The sequence below is a fragment of the Diabrotica virgifera genome, chromosome 1 (assembly GCF_917563875.1).
Source record: "Diabrotica virgifera virgifera chromosome 1, PGI_DIABVI_V3a".
In the NCBI taxonomy this organism is placed as follows: domain Eukaryota; kingdom Metazoa; phylum Arthropoda; class Insecta; order Coleoptera; family Chrysomelidae; genus Diabrotica; species Diabrotica virgifera.
In genome coordinates this window covers 36420906-36440699 of record NC_065443.1, presented here as the reverse complement: position 1 = coordinate 36440699, position 19794 = coordinate 36420906, and the positions used below count along the sequence as shown (strand labels likewise).

The window sequence follows — 19794 nt, the reverse complement described above, 5'->3', positions numbered from 1 at the left end:
AGAATGAAACAGATCGATTTATTCAGCAGCTACATATACTTAAGATACCAGCTCCGTTTAATATCCTTAGTATCTTAGCCAATGGACAAGAGAGTATGTATAATGCATTGGTGATGTCTCTGTCAAGTACCAAAATAGTTATGTAGTGTCAAGTTATATGTGTGTACATTGTATATGTGTATGTATGTAGCAACTTGGACAGTCCATAGCAAGGCAGCCTTCGAATTGAGTAGGGAGCCGCGGAAGAAAAAAACAAAGAAAAAACTTGCTATGGAACTTTGAGGACCTCACCATCTTGTTTATTATTATTCTTATATTATTATTCTTATGTTATTGTTATTACATTTTTGTAGATCGTTTTTGAACACAGTACTTAAATTACGTCTCAACAGCTATTAAGTTAATTTTTCTTCGTTATTGATATTTTATGGACTTATGGTTTAAATATTTATTCTTTTTGATAAGTAGTCATGTTGTGACTGGCTGATTGACATAAAGTCCATGACATTAAAAAAATCCATTACAAAATAAAAATAAAATATATAAAAAGAAATTTTTATTTACAATAATTATTAATTATCCTATTTACAATTCTTCTCTTTTACCCTCCTTGAGAGGATCATTAATGAGTTCTCTCCAAAACAAAGCCCTGTTTCTTAAAACTCCTGTTCTTGTTTCCAAGTTATCATTATCGATAATATAGTACTCTTCGTTTTCTAAAGTATATTTTTCCCATTTATTTGGAAGTAAAGTGGTGGTTTCTGGAGTGGGATTTCTGTAACATATTAGAAAAATCGATTACGTGCAAATTAATAAATCAATGAAAATTTTTAACAAACTAATGTAAATATAAAAATGTTTGAATTTACCTAAAATTCTCTATCGGTACTTGTCTTTGTATTTTTATACTCTGGGCTAGTTAGCAAAATACAAGGAAAAGTTATTTACCAGCAATTTTATTGCTGGAATCGAATCTTATGATTGCATATATTAATATTATAGGTATGCAAAGTCCACAGATAGTGTGATACTTTTTTTATAAACAAAATGGCGCCCGAAAATCGTGTTTTTTTCAATTTTTGCTATATAACTCTAAAGATTTTAACTTTACACCAAAGACACTCAAATAAAAATTCACCGTAATTCTAATTAAATTCTGCATAGAATCGTGTTTTTCCCGATTTACTTCCACGAAAATTTTCCCCGAAAAATGCGGGTTTTTCCAACAAAATCTTTAATTTTCAATTAAAAGTTTAGATAAGCAATTGATTATCAATAATTAAATAACTTAATAATGTAAAAGCGCTTTTCCCATAGATTATCATTCCAGAAGCCGATGGAAATTGAAGGAACAGTTTAGCAACAATTGAATTGTTAATTAAAAATTTACGGTCGCTGTAATAACCACAATAATTATGATACATAAGAATAACTATGATTTTTGTATAAAAAGTTACTGTACCTATCCAATGTAGGTACTTTACAGAATTGAAATTGGACTATTTAAACGGCCTCAGGAATATTTTAAAAGTATAAACAATTTTTTGGCTTATAAACAAATAGTATATCTCGGGAAATATTAAATAAAATTAAATCATGAAAACGGTATTGGAAAAAAGCGACAGGGCGCTTCTTTTAAAAGAAAAAAACCTTTAATTGTGATGAGTGGTTCCTGAGATACAACCGGTCAAAGTTGACCGGCATTTGCGGCAAAGATATAAACAATAGAATCATAATTTTTGAACCATCACCTTTTTATTTTTGTCCTCTTTTTCCACACCTATTTTCATATCTTTAAAATACTCATAACATATGACATATATCAGGGGTGGCCAAACTGCGGCTCGCGAGCTACATGCGGCTCTTTGAAGGATTACTTGTGGCTCTCGATTGTACCCGAGTTATTTTTCAATTTTGTATTAGATATGATTTAAAAAAATTATTATCGTTCCATAATATGTGTTTCAAAATGTCTTTTAATTTACTGACAACAAACATGAAAGGCTTTGTGATAAATTCCATTTCCATCCAAGATAAGAATGATATGACACATCGAAAACTGCGCTAACGAACATTACATAAGAGTGGCGCAATGTAAAAGTCAGTAATCAACCGAATCCAGACCGATTTTTGTATAACTCTTGCTACAGATGTAATTTGTATTAGGTACACATTTTGCATTTAAGTCATTTTACTCGACTTAGAAAAAAATTTTTACCATATTATATTAGAAAAACTTAACGAGTACGTATATAAAAAAAGCCGGAAGGAATATTGACCGAACTCCAAAATAGATTTGAAGACTTAAAATATGTTAAATCGTCTCTTCATTTTTTTCCGAATTCATTTAAAATGAACATAGTTCATAAGGTGATTTTTTTATTATTACCAATATATGACCCAAACAACATCTGGAGAATTAAAATTAATAGAGACGCAAGAAGATCAAGCTCGAAAATAAAACTATAACTCGACGCCGAATACCGAATTTTGGAAATTTGTACCAGAATCCAAGAAGGTACCCTAAAAAATGCTTGTCGAATTATTTCCATATTAGGAACAACGTACTTGTGTGGACCATTTTATTCCATTTTATAATTCGAGTAGGTATATAAAAAAGCCGGAAGGAATATTGACCGAACTCCAAAATAGATTTGAAGACTTAAAATATGTTAAATCGTCTCTTCATTTTTTTCCGAATTCATTTGAAATGAACATAGTTCATAAGGTGAATTTTTTATTATTACCAATATATGACCCAAACAACATCTGGAGAATTAAAATTAATAGAGACGCAAGAAGATCAAGCTCGAAAATAAAACTATAAGTCGACGCCGAATACCGAATTTTGGAAATTTGTACCAGAATCCAAGAAGGTACCCTAAAAAATGCTTGTCGAATTATTTCCATATTAGGAACAACGTACTTGTGTGGACCATTTTATTCCATTTTATAATTCGTGAAATCCTAACACCGATCAATATTACCTAACCAGCATCTAAAAGAATTACTGAGAAGTCACATATTAATCACCAAATTCTAAAGAATTATCAAAAGAAGGAAAACAAAAATGTAATTAAGTTTAAATATTTCGTAATTGTATTTAGGTTTTCAGTAAGTAAAAGTTCTGTTAAAAAAATTGTAAATACCTTCTATACATAGATACTTTTTGAATAAGTATTTTATTGCGGCTCGCGAAAAACTTCAACTTGTGAAAAGTGGCTCGGACTATGAAGAAGCTTGGCCACCCCTGACATATATCATTATAATAAAAACTATCGATATTACGAGTGAAAATTGACAAAAATAGCAAAATTCCAATCAAAAATTAGGTTGGAGAAATTGTAATCTCAAAGTTCAAAATCGGTCTATGTTAAAATAAAAAAATGGATTTTCTCGGCTTTCCATAGAGCAATTTTCTTCATACTTTTTTTGTTCCCAAGTAACTCGAGTAGAACCATCGAACTAACGCATTATTAAATGTCAAACTTGGTTTTATTTTGTTATAATAGATTAATTTATTTATAAGAAAAGAAAACTACATATTTTTTCCAGTTGTAGACTTTTTTTAGAAAAACTTACTACAAGTGTACCTTTTAACGTTAAAAACACAAATCTTCTCATTTGAAAGCTGTATAATTATTTACACAATCTTTATTTAAACAAATTAAAATAATAACTAGATTAATTTATTATAACAAAAGAAATCAAATTTGACATTTAATAATGAGTTAGTTAGATGGCTCTACTCCAGTTACTCTGGAGCAAAAAAAGAATGAAGAAAATTGTTCCATGGGAAGCCGAGAAAATGCATTTTTTAACGTATACCGGTTTTGAACTTCGAGATTACATTTTCGCCAACCTAATTTTTGATTTAAATTTTGCTATTTTTGGCATTTTTCAGTGGTAATATCGATAGTTTTTATTATAATAATATATGTTATGAGTACTTTAAAGATATGACAATTGGTGTGGAGAAAGAGGACCGCAATAAAAACGTGATGTTTCAAAAATGATGATCCTATTGTTTATATCTTTGCCGTAAATGCCGGTCAAATTTGACCACTTGTATATCAATAACCACTCATCACAATTAAACGTTTTTTTCTTTTAAAAGAAGCGTCCTGCCGCTTTTTTTCCAATACCGTTTTCATGATTTAATTTAATTTACTATTTCCCGAGATATTCTATTTTTTTATAAGCCAAAAAATTGTTTATAATTTTAAAATATTCCTGAGGCCGCTTAAATAGTCCAATTTCAATTCTGTAAAGTACATTAGATAGGTACAGTATCCTTTAATACAAAAATCATATTCATTCTCATGTATCATAACTATTGTGGATATTATAGCGACCGTAAATTTTTAATAAACAATTCAATTGTTGCTAAACTGTACATTCAATTTCCATTGACTTATGGAATTTTAATCTATATGAAAAGAGCTTTTATAATACTAAGTTATTTAATTATTGATAAACAATTACTTATCTAAAATTTTAGTTGAAAATTAAAAATATTGTTGGAAAAACCCGCATTTTCCAGGGAAAATTTTCATCAAAGTAAATCGGGAAAAACACGTCTCTATGCAGAATTTAATTACGCTGAATTGTTATTTGAGTGTTTTTGGTGTAAAGTTAAAATCTTTGGAGTTATAGAGCAAAAATTGATAAAAAAACACGATTTTCGGGTGCCATTTTGTTTATAAAAAAGTAGCACACTATCTGCGGACTTTGCATACCTATTACCAGAGAAGGGCAGTTCTCGCCAGTAGCGCACACCAACACCCCCCTACATGCGACACTAATATATACACGAAATTTTCGATTTTCTAAATCTGATTGATTTGAAAGATGGGCCAAGCCCCATCTTAAAGTTCAGGAAAAGAATCACCCATTCATATGTCAGCCATACATTTTGGTCCAAGGGTGTGGATTTTACGGCCCTTTCTATTTAGGGTCTGTTTTTCGTTCTCGTCCCCAAAACTCCCAAAAACTTCAAAGTCCAACCTTTGCGGCTTCTAATAGTACTGATCATTACATTTCCAACGCATGTCTAATTTTAAAAATCGGTTCTACCATTCAAAAGTTACCGAGCTCAGAAGTATGACTCAATTTTTCTTTAAAAAAGGGAAAATGTTTGTGGATATGTATGTACCTATGTGTGTTTGAAAGTTAAACCGATTTGAATTTTTTTTTCTGTGTTTGAAGAGGGGGTTAGGGCCGATTCAGACCGGTGTAGTTTGTGACTTTTGACCACCCATAAGCCAGCTAGAGGACTTGGTAGGTACAAAACGGCATATTTTTTGGGGGTATATATCTTCGGATCAAGAAGAGACAGGAGAACCGCAAATACAGCAAATCAATAGTGTTGAGTTAAGCTTTCAATAATTGGTGTCTAAGCCATCACAATACTTATAAATATACAGGGTGTCCCCGAAAATAGTGCGTTCCTTTAAGGTATGGATATAATACACAATGTAGAACAAAAAAGTCCTATAACATTTTTTTCTAAAGTTAACCGTTTCCAAAAAAAATTACATTTTTCGCCATATAAGCAAACTTTTATTTTCATAAAATTAAATAATTTGGCATCACTGTACAAGGACTGTTTGTGATTTAGTTTATTGACACCACAAAATGTAGGTCAGACAGGTACACCTGCAAAATAATTGTTCCACTGCATGTTAAATGTAAATACTTATGACTAAAATGCTGCAACTATTTTTGAATTGTGATTGTCTACGTTTAGATTTTTGTATACATAGTTGTCAGATTTAAGTTTGCATACCAAAATATATTTTCGTTTTTTAGCCAAACGGTTGCATTTAGAAAAAAATGTTATAAGACTTTTTTGCTCTACATGGTGCCTTCTACCCATACCTTTAAGGAACGCACTATTTTCGGGGACACCCGTATATACTGTGAAAATTTTGGTTTCTCCACAATTACTCAAAATTTCAACCTACGAATTGCGCCAATAGCTGAGCGTTTGTAGAAGGACTCTAGACGAATCTCACGGTGTATACGTCATATCCAAGAAAATTCGAATTTTTAAGTTATAGGCTTCATAAGTATGATCAAATCTATTTCCTACGGGAAAAACGGTTTTTCAAGCTCAATAATTCCTGTAATAGCTTCAGTTATCATACTTGACCTTAGATCCATCAGATACTACTGGTAAATACGTTTCAAACTAATGTTTACTGATCAAAATCGGTTAAGCCTTTTAGAAGTTATTAAGCTACAAAAGTATTATCCAATTAACGATTATTCCCGAAATAGTTGTAGTGATTACGAAGCTAAATTTGATCTGGCAACTGGCAATCCGACTTTATTTACCGGTCATCTCAATATTTTTTTTCATCTATTTCAAATAGAAAACAATCTAGTGTACATTCAATGGACACTAGATCATTTGGGAGATAATACAACAAAGGTGACCATTTATAAAGCTTAACGAGTAATAGAGGAACATTGCATTCAACTTCATACATTTAATTTATAAATAACTTTGAAAAACTCCTGATACAAGAATAAAAAACCGCTAAACGCCTTAAAGATGAGTGGCGCATACAATATTCCAGCTACAAAAGATCTGATATGAATATTACGTGGCGCGAAAATGTATTTTCATTTTCATGTAAAACAAAATTCTAGTAAGTTTTATTTTAAAAGATTTTTCCATAATATTTGCTAAATTTGAAGTAAACGCGCTACAAAGAGTTTCAAAACTCAAACTGTATCAAAGTTACTCTTTTGTTGCGCGGTTACTTCAAATTTAGCAAATATTATGGAAAACTCTTTTAAAATCAAACTATAATTTTGTTTTGCATCAAAATGAAAATACATTTTCGCGCCACGTAATATTCATATCAGATCTTTTGTAGCTGGAATATTGTATGCGCCACTCATTTTTAAGGCGTTTAGCGGTTTTTTATTCTTGTCTTCTTGTATTATTAATATATACAATAAGATTCGATTCCAGCAATAAAATTGCTGGTAAATAACTTTTCCCAAAAATGGCCTATTCTCCGATAATCTGCCCAGACTGTTACTCTAATTCTAGTTTTCATAAAACTACACTGACCGGCACGAAAAACGGGCACCCCACAAAATGGGTCATTTTTGATGTCTCGTATTTCCTAAACATGTTGTCCGATTTAAGTGATTTCTTTAATATATGTTATAGCCTTCTTCTTTAGCAATATCGCTGTAATCATATTGTTGCTTGAGAAGTAAATTGTCATTGTATACCGGAGGTATTAATCAAACTGTGTTTTTTTTTCAAAGTTCACACACCCTGTGAAATATTTTAGGATTTATACGACACTGAAATTAAAACTCAACTATATCCTCTGTTTTTTTATTTATTCGCTTAGGTTGGATAATAAAAAAGTTAGGTACTTTGACAACTAGCCATGTTCTTCATCAATACACGGTGTTTATAAATAAGTGCGACAAGCTTTAAGGGGTAATTCTGCATGAAAAAATAATGGCCGTTGCTTCACAAACACATGCCCGCAAATGCTTCGTTTCCGAGATACGGGATGTTGAATTTTTTCTTACAAACTGACGATTTATGTATTGGTCTAAAAACCGGTTGAGATATGCAAATGAAATTTGTTAAGTTTTAAGAAGTAGTTATTGCGCATTTTTTGACATACAACTAAGAATTTGATATTCACCATTTGCGTGCATACGGGTAATATTACCCGTCATATTACCCTATGCACGCCAATGGAGAATATAATTTACTTAATAGCATGTCAAAAAATGCGCAATAACTGTCTCTTAAAACCTACCAAAATTCATTTGCATATCTCAACCGGTTTTAGAGTAATAAATAGATCGTCAGTTTGTACGAGACTATTCAACATCCTGTACCGCGGAAACGAAGCTTTTGCGGACATATGTTTATTATAAAGCAAACGGTAATTATTTTTTCATGCAGGATTACCTATTAAAGTTCGTCACATTTATTTTGAAATACTCAGTATTGATAAAGAACATGGCTAGTTGTTAAAGTACCTAACTTTTTTATTATCCGACATAAGCGAATGAATCAAAAAACCAAATATTTAGAAAACCTGAGGCTATGGTTGGGTTTTAATTTCAGTATTTTATAAAGACTAGACTATTCCACAGGGTGTAGTGAACGTTGGGCAAAAAAACACAGTCTGATTGGTACACTCGGATACTCTCGGATACGAGAAACCTAAATTTTCCACCAAAAATTATATATTACCCAGATGGTGCCACATACGTCTTTCAAAAAAAAAAAAACAGAAAAATTGTTTCTTTTTTTCCTGTTTGGGGTTGCACGGTGGACTACAGTGCCGGATTAACTAATAGGCAAAGTAGGCAGTTGCCTAGGGGCCTCGGCCCCAAAGGGGACCTCGCAGGGCCCAAAATGAAAAAATAATTAGATTTAAATAAAAATTATAAATCATATTATGTTGAAAAATTCAAATATCGGGCAATACCATAAAAGTGATAATGGACGTATATATAAAGTAGTAAGAGCAAGAACAACAAATGAGTCAGCACCCCTCGAAACCTTCTCCTTCATTACCCTTTCGCTACATGTCAGGAAAATACCATGGTCTCCAGGCTCATTTGTCTAAGATTAACAAACATGCAATTTACATTTTTTGTGCCGCACACTCGCTTTAGTTGGAGTCATCATCACAAAGCCAAATTTGTTCACTGTCGAACAAAGGCCTCCTCAAGATGTCTCCACCTTTCTGGGTCCTATGCAGCTGCAATCCAGTTTGTCACTATTTTTTTAATGTCGTCGGTCTATCTGGTAGGTGGCCTTCCACGATTTCGCATGTCTGCCATTGGCCGCCACTCTAAAATCTTCTTTGTCCATCTGTTGTCTCTCTGTCTTGTGTCGCGTCCTGTCTATTTCACTTCAACTTCGTAACGCGTTTTATGATGTCTTCCACCTGAGTGGAATGAGTGTTAATTGGAGTAAGTGCTGCTAAAAGTTGCGTTGGACCCGTTGGAGCAATATCGTATTTTGGATGTGTTCAGTCCGTGTACAACAGTCTCTACCCACCGTTGGGAAGCTACGATCTAATGCTTAAATGAAACTCAACTAAGCGATCCCATTCGCCACGATCTCAACCTTGTCCTTAAAAGAACAAGGAGCACAAGAGCTGATGCAACAAGAGCTTTGTCTGAAGGTTACAACGCCTTCAAATCTGCACTTCAAACTCTTGCTGAAGACCCTAATCAGAAAGCTGAAACAGTTCATGAGGCTAAGTGATTGTTGAAAGAAATGTCAAAACAGAAACATTCATAATAAATGAGTTTTGGTCAACAATTTTAGAACTCATCAACGCTGTCAATAAACCAATACAAAGAGAACAGATTGAACCTGAAACTGCAGTTCAGCGTCTAAAATGACTTTTGGAGTTCTTATAGATAACTTTGCTTGCTACGAGCAGAAGATCTGCGATCTACAATACTCTGAATATGCCGACGAGAGTAGGTAAACAAACGCGAGCATGAGAACTACTAGTTGAGAATTTTGATGATGCTAATTCCTATGAAGTTTTTCTACAGGGTGGAGAAAAGTTAAAGGTTGAAATGAATCTAACAATTTTGGATAAGCTAATTATTGAGCTAGTCTGTTGATAGCGTACGAAACAGTAACTCAGTATTTGGTGTTTTGTGTGTTTTTCCAAAACTGAGTGATACTCAAGTAAAGGAGTGTGCTTCAAAACTACATGAAAACTATACTGATGATACTGAACCTGAAATTTAAGATGAACTGCTGCAGTTCAAATATTTTATAGTCCATCTAGGACTTGATGCGAAAACAATTTATTTCTGCTTGATAGTCTTTTTGGGTTATTTATGAGAACAAATTCGAATCGGAGTTTCGAAATTTGTCAGTAGCTTGTATGGTTTATCTTACGCTAATAATTAAAATGCAACAGGCGAACGGTGATTTTCAAAAATGAAAATTATTAGAGACTGTCACCGTTCAACAGTGGCACAAAATAGAGTAGACTCTAGCATTTCCCTCAATTATGGCTATTGAGAATAATGTGCTGGAAAATTTGGACGTTCAAGAGATTTTAAGTAGATTTGTTTCTATGAAACTCAGAAAAGTTGCTTTATAATAATTATAAGGCTTTGAAAACTCAAACTATATTTAATCAATAATTATGTAATAAGTAATAGTACATTATTCAACGAGCATGTAATGATGGATATTACTCACGTTAATGAAGTTTGCGACACGAGCCGAAGGCGAGTGTCGTTATTCACACTGTCGAGTGTCGTGAGTAATAGCGATTAAATGTGAGTAGAATACTATACTTTTTCCCCGACCTTTTTTTTTTGTTTTCATTATTAGAAAAATTATTAAACTTTGTTGATAACTGCAACAAAAAAAAAACTAAAATAATTTTTTATTGCAAAATTTAAGCAAAATTATTTAAATATACAATTTCTTAACTAATTCTTTGTTTTATTTCTTTAAGCAACACGTTTTACAAAATGAAACAAAAAGTTAAAAGAGGAAACAGTAGCGATCAACAGGTAGCGAAAACGCGTTCCAAGATTGCGGCTGTAATTTTAAATATTTTTTCGAGATATTTGGCACACGTATTCGTAATATAATAAAGAATGGCGGTACAGAGCCCAATTTGAAAAATATATTAATATGTGGATATTACTCTGTAACTAAATACAATATTAAAAAAACGAGCCTGTACCGCCATTAAGAAGAACAAAAACATACACTTTCTTCAAATAAACTTTTTTATCCGATGCCTAAATTTTGTGTCATTTTGGAACTACTAAAATTTTTTATTTCATTAGTAGTTCCAAAATGACACAAAATTTAGGCATCTGATAAATAAGTTTATTTAAAGAAAGTGTATTTTTTTGTTCTTCCTAATGGCGGTACAGGCTCGTTTTTTTTAATATTGTATTTAATTACAGAGTAATTTCCAGATATTAATATATTTTTCAAATTGGGCTCTGTACCGCCATTCTTTATTATATTACAAATAAGTGTGCCAAATATCTCGAAAAAATATTCAAAATTACAGCCGCAATCTTGGAACGCGTTTTGGCTACCTGTTGATCGCTACTGTATCACCTTAAGTTTAAATCTACAAAATTTCAACTACATAATATATATCAAATTAATGCCGCTCGGAGATGGAGGGGATATCAGAGGTTGTGGAGGGAAAAGACAAAAGTTTCTTAAGGGGTCTCCTAGGTTGGGTTGCCTAGGGGCCTCAAGATTCTTAATCCGGGACTGGGTGGACAAGTAAAACAAAAGCATTCATGACTGCACATTGTAATGCAGATTCACATTTTCATTTCCCGTCATTAGGGCTTGAATATTTTGATTTGAGTAGGTACCCAGCGAAAAAAAAAAGAATATAATATATTGAACTACCTATAACTCACTTTGAATTAAGGGGAAAGGAGCAAAATGTCGCCTGTCAAAATTTTCAATATGTTTTAAATGTATTCATATTTTTCGAATCCTGAGAAAACTAATTAGTATTGTTGAAAAATTTAAACACAGATTCAAAGATTACGTTATTACCGAGGGCCGAAAGTCCCTTAGAATAAATAAAAAGTTAAATTTTGAATAAAATATTTGCAATTAAAAATCACACTAAATTTTCTATTTTATTTTCACACCTGTAACATATTAAAATAAACATTATAGAAGTTTTAGGGACTTTCGGCCCTTACTAATAATGCAATCTTTCATTGTGCGTTAAATTTTTTTTTAAAATATTTATTAGTTTTCTCCGGATTTGCACAAAATGAATACATTTACAACACATTGAACATTTTGACAGGAGACATTTTCCGCCTTTCACCTTAATATTAAAAGGTTTTTCAAATAAGGAATTTATTAGGGAGATTTTTTAGTAGCTTCAATTTTGATAATAATAACTTTTTTGTAAAAATTTATGTTTTTTAAGTTATTTATGAAAAATTGCTTTATAACATAGATTTTTTCACGAAAAATTAAAATCTTTGATCTTTTTAACTCAAAAAGTATTGATTTATTTTAATAACTTGTATTGACATAATAAATTTTGTTTAGAATTTCTCCTTCCATCGATTTATGGGGTTATTTCCAATAAAATAATGTTCACCACTGAGAAGGGGTAGTGTCCACCCCTCGGGTAAAAGCACAAGTTGGCACCTGTCACTTTTGGTTTTCAAAGTATCCTGTAATAGTATGGGAGGAAAGTATGCTAAATTTGCAGTTAATCGAGCGTTAAGAGGACCTATTGCCTTTGAATATTAGGTCCTAAAACCAAAAAAAGTATATAAAATTTTCTATTTAAGTGGGGACTTTCCATTTTTTTAATTTAATTTTCCATTTCCAACAATCTCTTTTCCGATTAAAGAGCCATCTATCCATAATTCGAAAAAATATCTCGAATAAAAGTTACTTTTACGTGAGGAATACAAATCTGCAATAAAAAATGGGTTATTTGAGATCTTAAAGTAACCCCCCATCCCACCTCCGTGGGGGGTCGTGCTTGGTGTCATGCAATAGATTTTTTAAAATATTGAATACGTGTATTTTGCAGTTTTTCGATCTGATGTTCACTTCGCAAAATATCGCAGGGTTCCTATTAAAAATTTTAAATTTTGGGGTGAAATAATCATGATTATTTCATTCATAGGAGATTCTGACCAATAGAGAAATCTGAATTAAATCGATAATTTTTGATAATCTTCCGTCGTTAAGTATATTACGTCAGAAGCCCTTCGTTGCTACGAAAAAATACATTCAATGACATTAATAACAATTAATGTTTTAAAAATTATAAAAGTGATGACTTTCAATCGTCAAATATTTATAAAAACTGTGTGTTTAATGGTACTTACATAAATAAATTACAATAAAATTTTGGTCTTGAACAGTTTTATTCATGAAATAATCGCAACAAATTGCACTCGACCTCTGAAATTAATATAGAATTTTTGCTCTCGTGACACTTTGACATAATTTCACTCGCCTTCGGCTCGTGAAATTAAAACTGTCAAAGTGTCACTCGGGAAAAATTCAATAATTTCAGAGCTCTTGTGCAATTACTACTGAAAATCAATGAAGGGTCCACGATATCGGAGGTGAAAACCTTCAGTGACTACACTACATGTAATTCAAACGTAAATAAAATTATTACAGGCCTGTATTTTCCGAATTATTTTCATCAGATTAGGTAACTTACCACAACTGAAAGAGTTAAGCTAAGCGCATTTTACGCATTCTTGTGATCTATTACATCATAAACATACTAATCACCGGTTATTCCTTTTGGTCAAACGTTCACTTTTATATCATAATGCATGATCGAGGTTAATAGCTGTTAGTGTTAATTAAAGTCAATCATTGATTTGTTGTGGTAAATACTCTTTACGACTAATTATTTCACGAGAAAAGATAAAGGTATTCAAATTAGCCAATGAAACATGATCAACACTGAAAGAGTAAAAATTATCAATATATCAGTCACAATTATTATTCAAACTACGTCTGACCTGGAATAAGTTAATATATTAAAAATGTACAGAGTGAGTCTGTAATTTGGAATAAATTCAATATATCAAATATGTACTACTCGTTTTTTTTTGAAAAATGCTCAGACCCGTCGATTAGTATTTCAAATTGTCCTTTTTGACATACAATAATAATGTATACAGTATACAGGATGTCCCAATTTAGAGATATGACGTCATCGTTGATGTTCTTAAATGGCAACACTGTCATTTTGATCGCTATTGTGATAGGATGTGTAAAGTTATACATAACTGCAAAATATCAAATTTTTATTCTCTACCTTTTACAAGATAATAAATAATAACAATGTTATGTCTGTAATTTGGAATAAATTCAATAATTCAAATAATAATTATTTTTTTTGAAAAATGCTCAGACCCATCGATTAGTATTTCAAATTGTCATTGTTGATATACAATAATAATGTATACAGGGTGTCCTAATTTAGAGATATGACGCCATCATTGATTTTCTTAAATAGCAACACTGTCATTTTGATAGCTACTTTGATAGTGTGTGTAAAGTTATAACTGCAAAATTTCAAATTTTTTTACCTACCATTTAGAAGATAATAAAAAATAACAAAGTTATGAAAAACAAGTAATCAAATAATAATTGAATTTAATTATTTCAATTAAGCAAATGCTCATAATGTTGCCCATTGACTATTTGACAGCAATTATTGATGGCAACATTATGAACATTTGCTTAATTGAAATAATTAAATTCAATTATTATTTGATTACTTGTTTTTCATAACTTTGTTATTTTTTATTGTCTTGTAAATGGTAGGGAATAAAAATTTGAAATTTTGCAGTTATGTATAACTTTACACACCCTATCAAAATAGCTATCAAAATGACAGTGTTGCCATTTAAGAAAATCAACGATGACGTCATATCTCTAAATTAGGACACCCTGTTTACATTGTTATTGTGTGTCAAAAATGACAATTTGAAATACTAATCGACGGGTCTGAGTATTTAAAAAAAAACAATTAGTATTTGAATTATTAAATTTATTCCAAATTACAGATATGACTTTGTTAATATTTTTATTATCTTGTAAATGGTAGAGAATAAAAATTTGATATTTTGCAGTTATGTATAACTTTACACACCCTATAAAAATAGCTATCAAAATGACAGTGTTGCCATTTAAGAAAATCAACGATGACGTCATATCTCTAAATTGGGACACCCTGTTTACATTGTTATTATATGCTAAAAAGGACAATTTGAAATACTAATCGACGGGTCTGAGAATTTTTCAAAAAAACGATTAGTATTTGAGATATTGAATTTATTCTAAATTACAGACTCACTCTGTATACATACATGTGAGCAATATTTTACTTTTTATTTACTTTTGTAGAGAGGGGGTGGGGGGTTTTTCCAAATTTTATTAGGTTGTTGTTCTACAAAAAAATGACTCTCTGAATTTGTTCAGATTTTTTTAACCCAGGGGCCCCTTCAGTGAGCCTTAAAAGTCCCAAAAAATAGACCTTTTTAATATCTTTTGAAGAACTTTTTTCTCAGGTCTCTCTTCATCAAAAATGATTTAGAAATGTCATTGTTTAGCTCTCGACGCCTACTTTTTATGTGAATTTTTGAACTTGTCAAATATCTTGGCGTCTTTTTGGCAAAAATTAAAGTAGGCCCACTTTTTTACCAAAAATGACCATATTCATTCACAACAGCTCTTAATTGACGCAGCCATGTTTAAGTTGGAATCGAAAGATCTCGAAAAGATCTACAACTTTTTCATGTACAGTTTTTTTTATTGATAGACACCTTTTGGAGCTACGGACGTTTGAAAAGTTCCTTTTTACAAAAAAACGTAATATTCATATCAGATCTTTTGTAGCTGGAATTGTAGCGTTTAGTAGTTTACCTTTATCAACTAAAACTGAATAATTTATGAAACATGAAAGAGTCAATAAATAAGCAAGGATATTATTTCTGTCATTATAATCATCTCATTAATATCATTTCTGTCAATTTTTAATTAAATTATAATTAATTAAATAAATTAAATGTTTTCACTTAAGGAACTGAGAGTATAATACCCAGTTTTTTTTCATATAAGAAAGTACCTATGTTTTTCTCAAGCCTGCCTGTAGGTATTGTGATTCAGCAGCAATTTTCGGATAATATAAGTAGAGAATGGGCGTAGAAAAATAAATAAAGTGCCTACCATTAAAACAAAAAAAAAAAAAAATTAAATTGTTATATTTGATGAAATATATCTCCTAAGATATGCCTAATAAGTTGGATCAATGATCAACTCCCCAACTTCCAGGAAATTTATTTATTTATTTTACGGATATACCATTTTTACAAAAATACGACGTCAACCTTTACAAAGCATAGGTTCAATAGGTTGCGTTAAATTACAAACCAAAATTAAAATTAAACAAAATTCATTAAAAGTAGTAGCTTAAGTTATTAAATAATGCTCAAAATCTCTCAACCGATTTCTTAAATGTTGCTATAGATCAGCGTTTCCCAACCGGTGGGTCGCGACCCACTAGTGGGTCGAGGGCGGATTTCAAGTGGGTCGCGGCGTGGCTCTTACAGTAGCTGAATAACGTACATATATATCATCATGGGTGAGGGATGGGTCGCGAATAGGAAAAACATCAGAAGGTGGGTCGCCAGACATAAAAGGTTGGTAACCACTGCTTAGATAGATATTCCAAATAACTCTAAACTATTGCTGTGCTCATTAGCAGTTCGTAAAATTCTTGTAATGGGTTCATTTTGACCATAATTTGTAGTGTGGAATGGAGTGTTGAAAATCTCAGTGTTACGAGTTCTTCTAGTATTAACATTAAAACTTATTAAACTTAGTAACTCTGGATCTTGAACATATCCATTTATAATCTTAAAAAGGAAACATAAATCCGCTTGACACCTTCTATGATGTAGTGGTGAGATATTTAGTATTGACAGTATATCATCGTATGTGTATTGCTCTCTAATAAAACCAATCTTGTAAGCACATACCCTCAAGAATTTATTCTGAACTCTCTCGATACTGTAGATGTCACTATTATATGAAGGAGACCAAATGAGAGAACCATACTCCAAAACTGATCGAACTAAACTAAAGTATAACATTTTTAAAGTTTGTAATGTAAACTGATTACAGTTTCTTAGAATAAATCCCAACATTTTTAAAGCTTTAGCTGAAGTTTCGTTAATGTGATATTTAAAAGTTAATTTAGAATCAAAATTTATACTTAAATCCTTAATATTATGACGTGCCTCTAATGGTACATTATATTATTTATACAATAATCATAATTTACAAACTCTCTTGATCTTCCAAAAGTAATTTTAAAACATTTTTTTATATTAAGTATAGCATGTTTACCTCACACCAACTAGCTAAGCTTTTAATATCATTCTGTAACAAAGAGGCGTCAACTAGGTTATTTACTATTCGAAATATTTTAAGGTTATCAGCAAACATTAGAAATTTACTACTTTTAATCACTGAGGATATATCATTAACAAATATATTAAATAAGAGAAGCCCAATATGAGACCCATGAGGAACTCCTGAGGTTACAGATACTCGTTGAGATAAACAATTTCCATATTTAACATACTGACATCTACCAGATATATAACTACCTACCCACTTAATTATTTTACCTCCAAATCCATAGCCTTTTAATTTAGCAATAAGCAGATCATGGTTAACTCTATCGAAGGCTTTAGAGAAGTCTGTGTAGAAAGTGTCAACCTGACCCTTCTGTTCAACTGAATTAGCAATGAAAATAGTATACAATATTAAGTTCGTGCATGTAGACTTACCTTTAGAAAAGCCATGTTGTCTAACATCAATTATATCTTTACAATTCCATGTCAAAAAGTTATTTACAAGGCACTCAAAAAGTTTGGGTAATACAGATTGGTTACAAAACGCTCGATAATTTTCAACATTATTTTTATTACCAGACTTAAAAATTGGTGTTAAATAACTAGTTTTCCAAAAATCAGGAAAGATGCCAGTAATCAATGAGGAATTAAATAAGTAGCAGATAGGTTTTACGAGAGTAAAAATGCAATGCTTGAGAACATAAGCTGGCAAACAATCTTGTCCAAGCGATAATTTCCAAGGCATCTTTAAAACACTATCAATTGTGTCTGAGAGCTCAATACTATAATTATTCACATTTACACTCTACTGATAGTTAAAAATTGGGATCTGATTAACTTTAGAATTAGAATATGTAGTTGAGAAACTGTACTATCACCGTAGAAGATATTAGATGGCAGATTATAACTTTTACGTTTATTATTTATATACTTCCAAAAATGTCGAGGATTAGATAGAATCCCATTCTCAATATTATTCAAATAGTTACTATAACATTGAGAGGAGACTTGTTTACATTCATTTCTTAACTGAGAAAATCTTAAATAATCATCCCTTCTACCAAACAACAAATTAAAATCAAAAGAGAAAAGACAAGAACAAATTTTAGCAAACTGGGAAGAGTGCTCTGCATAAGAGATTTAAAGTTGAAGCAAAGAGTTAGGTTGGCTAGGTGCTACGTTTTCTCGACTTTGTTTTATAGAAGGGAGGCTTGGATCTTGAATGTGGCATCGATGAAAAACTGCAGTCATTGGAGCTGTGGGTGTATAGAAGAATTCTGAAAATCTCATGGACAGAACACGTCACAAACAAACAGGTTATGAGCAGGGTCGCCGAGAGGAATGAGCGGGCCCCAGTAAGAAGTGAAGAACGGGCCTCCGGCAAAAAATGAAGAGCGAAAAAACTGTTTAATTTTTATGGAAATACAATTAATTATCAATAATAAATAATAAGAAATCTTTCTAATTCAAATTTTATTAAATTTTGATTATATTCATATGTATTAGTGGAAATATTTATAATACAGGCAGAGCCTATTTTACTTCAAATCAGGCCCGAGGCACTACACAATTTTCGGGCCCCTAAGTAGGATTTAATAATAATAATAATAACTTACTACTCGTAGCCGAAATGACTACAAAGAAAAAGCAATATATAGTCGATAAGTCATACACTAAGATAAATATTAAGAAGCTGAAAACAGAGAAAGAGAAAACTGACTATAAACAAGAAATATATGAGGAATTGCAAAGAATGGAGCTGGAAAAAGAGCAATTGGATATGGAAGAAAGATGGAAAATACTAAAAGACACACTATATAAAACAGCAGAAAAAATTTGTGGAAAAAAGTCAATAAATAAATATCATAAGAGAACAGAATGTTAGAGTCAAGAACTAAAGAAAATAATAAAGGAAAAGAAGCAAGCCTGGAAAAAATATCAACAATGTAGAGATGAAAATAACAAAGCAGAATACATAGAGAAACGTAATACAGCAATGATAGCGAAAAAGCTAAACGTAAGCTAAGCGAAAAATCTGAGCTGGGAAGAATTCGGAAAAGAATTGGAAGCAAATTACAAAACAGATAACAGAAAATTCTGAAACCGTATAAAGGGTTTAAGAGGGAAAAAAGGTAGGGAACAGTATGGAATCAAAGATAAAAATAACCAATTGAAAATAGGGACTACAGAAATAGTAGAAGTATGGAAACAACACTACGAAGATAAATTCAAACACGAAGAAGTAGAAAGAAATAAAGCAGGAAGAAATAGACCAGAACTGGACGAGGAAGAGGAACCAGAGAGTATAAGGAAGAAAGAACTGGAAGAAGCTATAAATAATATTAAACTTGGAAAAGCGGCAGGAGAGGACCAAATAGATCCAGAAATGATAAAATGGATGGGTGAAAAAGGAGAGGACTGGCTATTACAGATATGCCAGGAAGCATGGAGTACAGAGAAAATCCCAGATGACTGGAAGAAGAACATAGTTCTACCAATATACAAAGAAGGACAACATAATGGATGCGAGAATTATAGAGCAATATGCTTGTCATCGGTCGCCTTCAAGGCATACACGAGAATTATAGAGAAGCGTCTAAGATCAGTGATAGAGAAAGAATTGGAAGACGAACAGGGGCTGCATTCAGATCAACCCGCCAAACAAACGATAACGTCTACACCATAAGAAATATAATAGAGAGACAATGCCGTAAAGGGAATAAACTATTTCTCATGTTCGTCGATCTGAAGGCGGCATTTGATACGATAAACAGAGAAATATTGTGGAAAATATTGGAAAGCTATAATATACCAAAAGAGATGATAAAAGTCATAAAATATTTA

General features: G+C 31.6%; 1 protein-coding gene across 1 annotated transcript in view; it reads right to left on the bottom strand.

Annotated features, from left to right (window-relative positions):
- Positions 1–541: 541 nt before the first annotated feature.
- LOC114331386 (juvenile hormone esterase) overlaps positions 542–19794 on the bottom strand; it is a 132436-nt gene continuing 113183 nt past the window's right edge. Inside the window, exon 10 of the mRNA XM_028280963.2 lies at positions 542–775. Coding sequence (XP_028136764.2) covers positions 586–775 — 190 coding nt within the window. The 3' untranslated portion in view covers positions 542–585. The remainder of the gene's footprint in view (positions 776–19794) is intronic.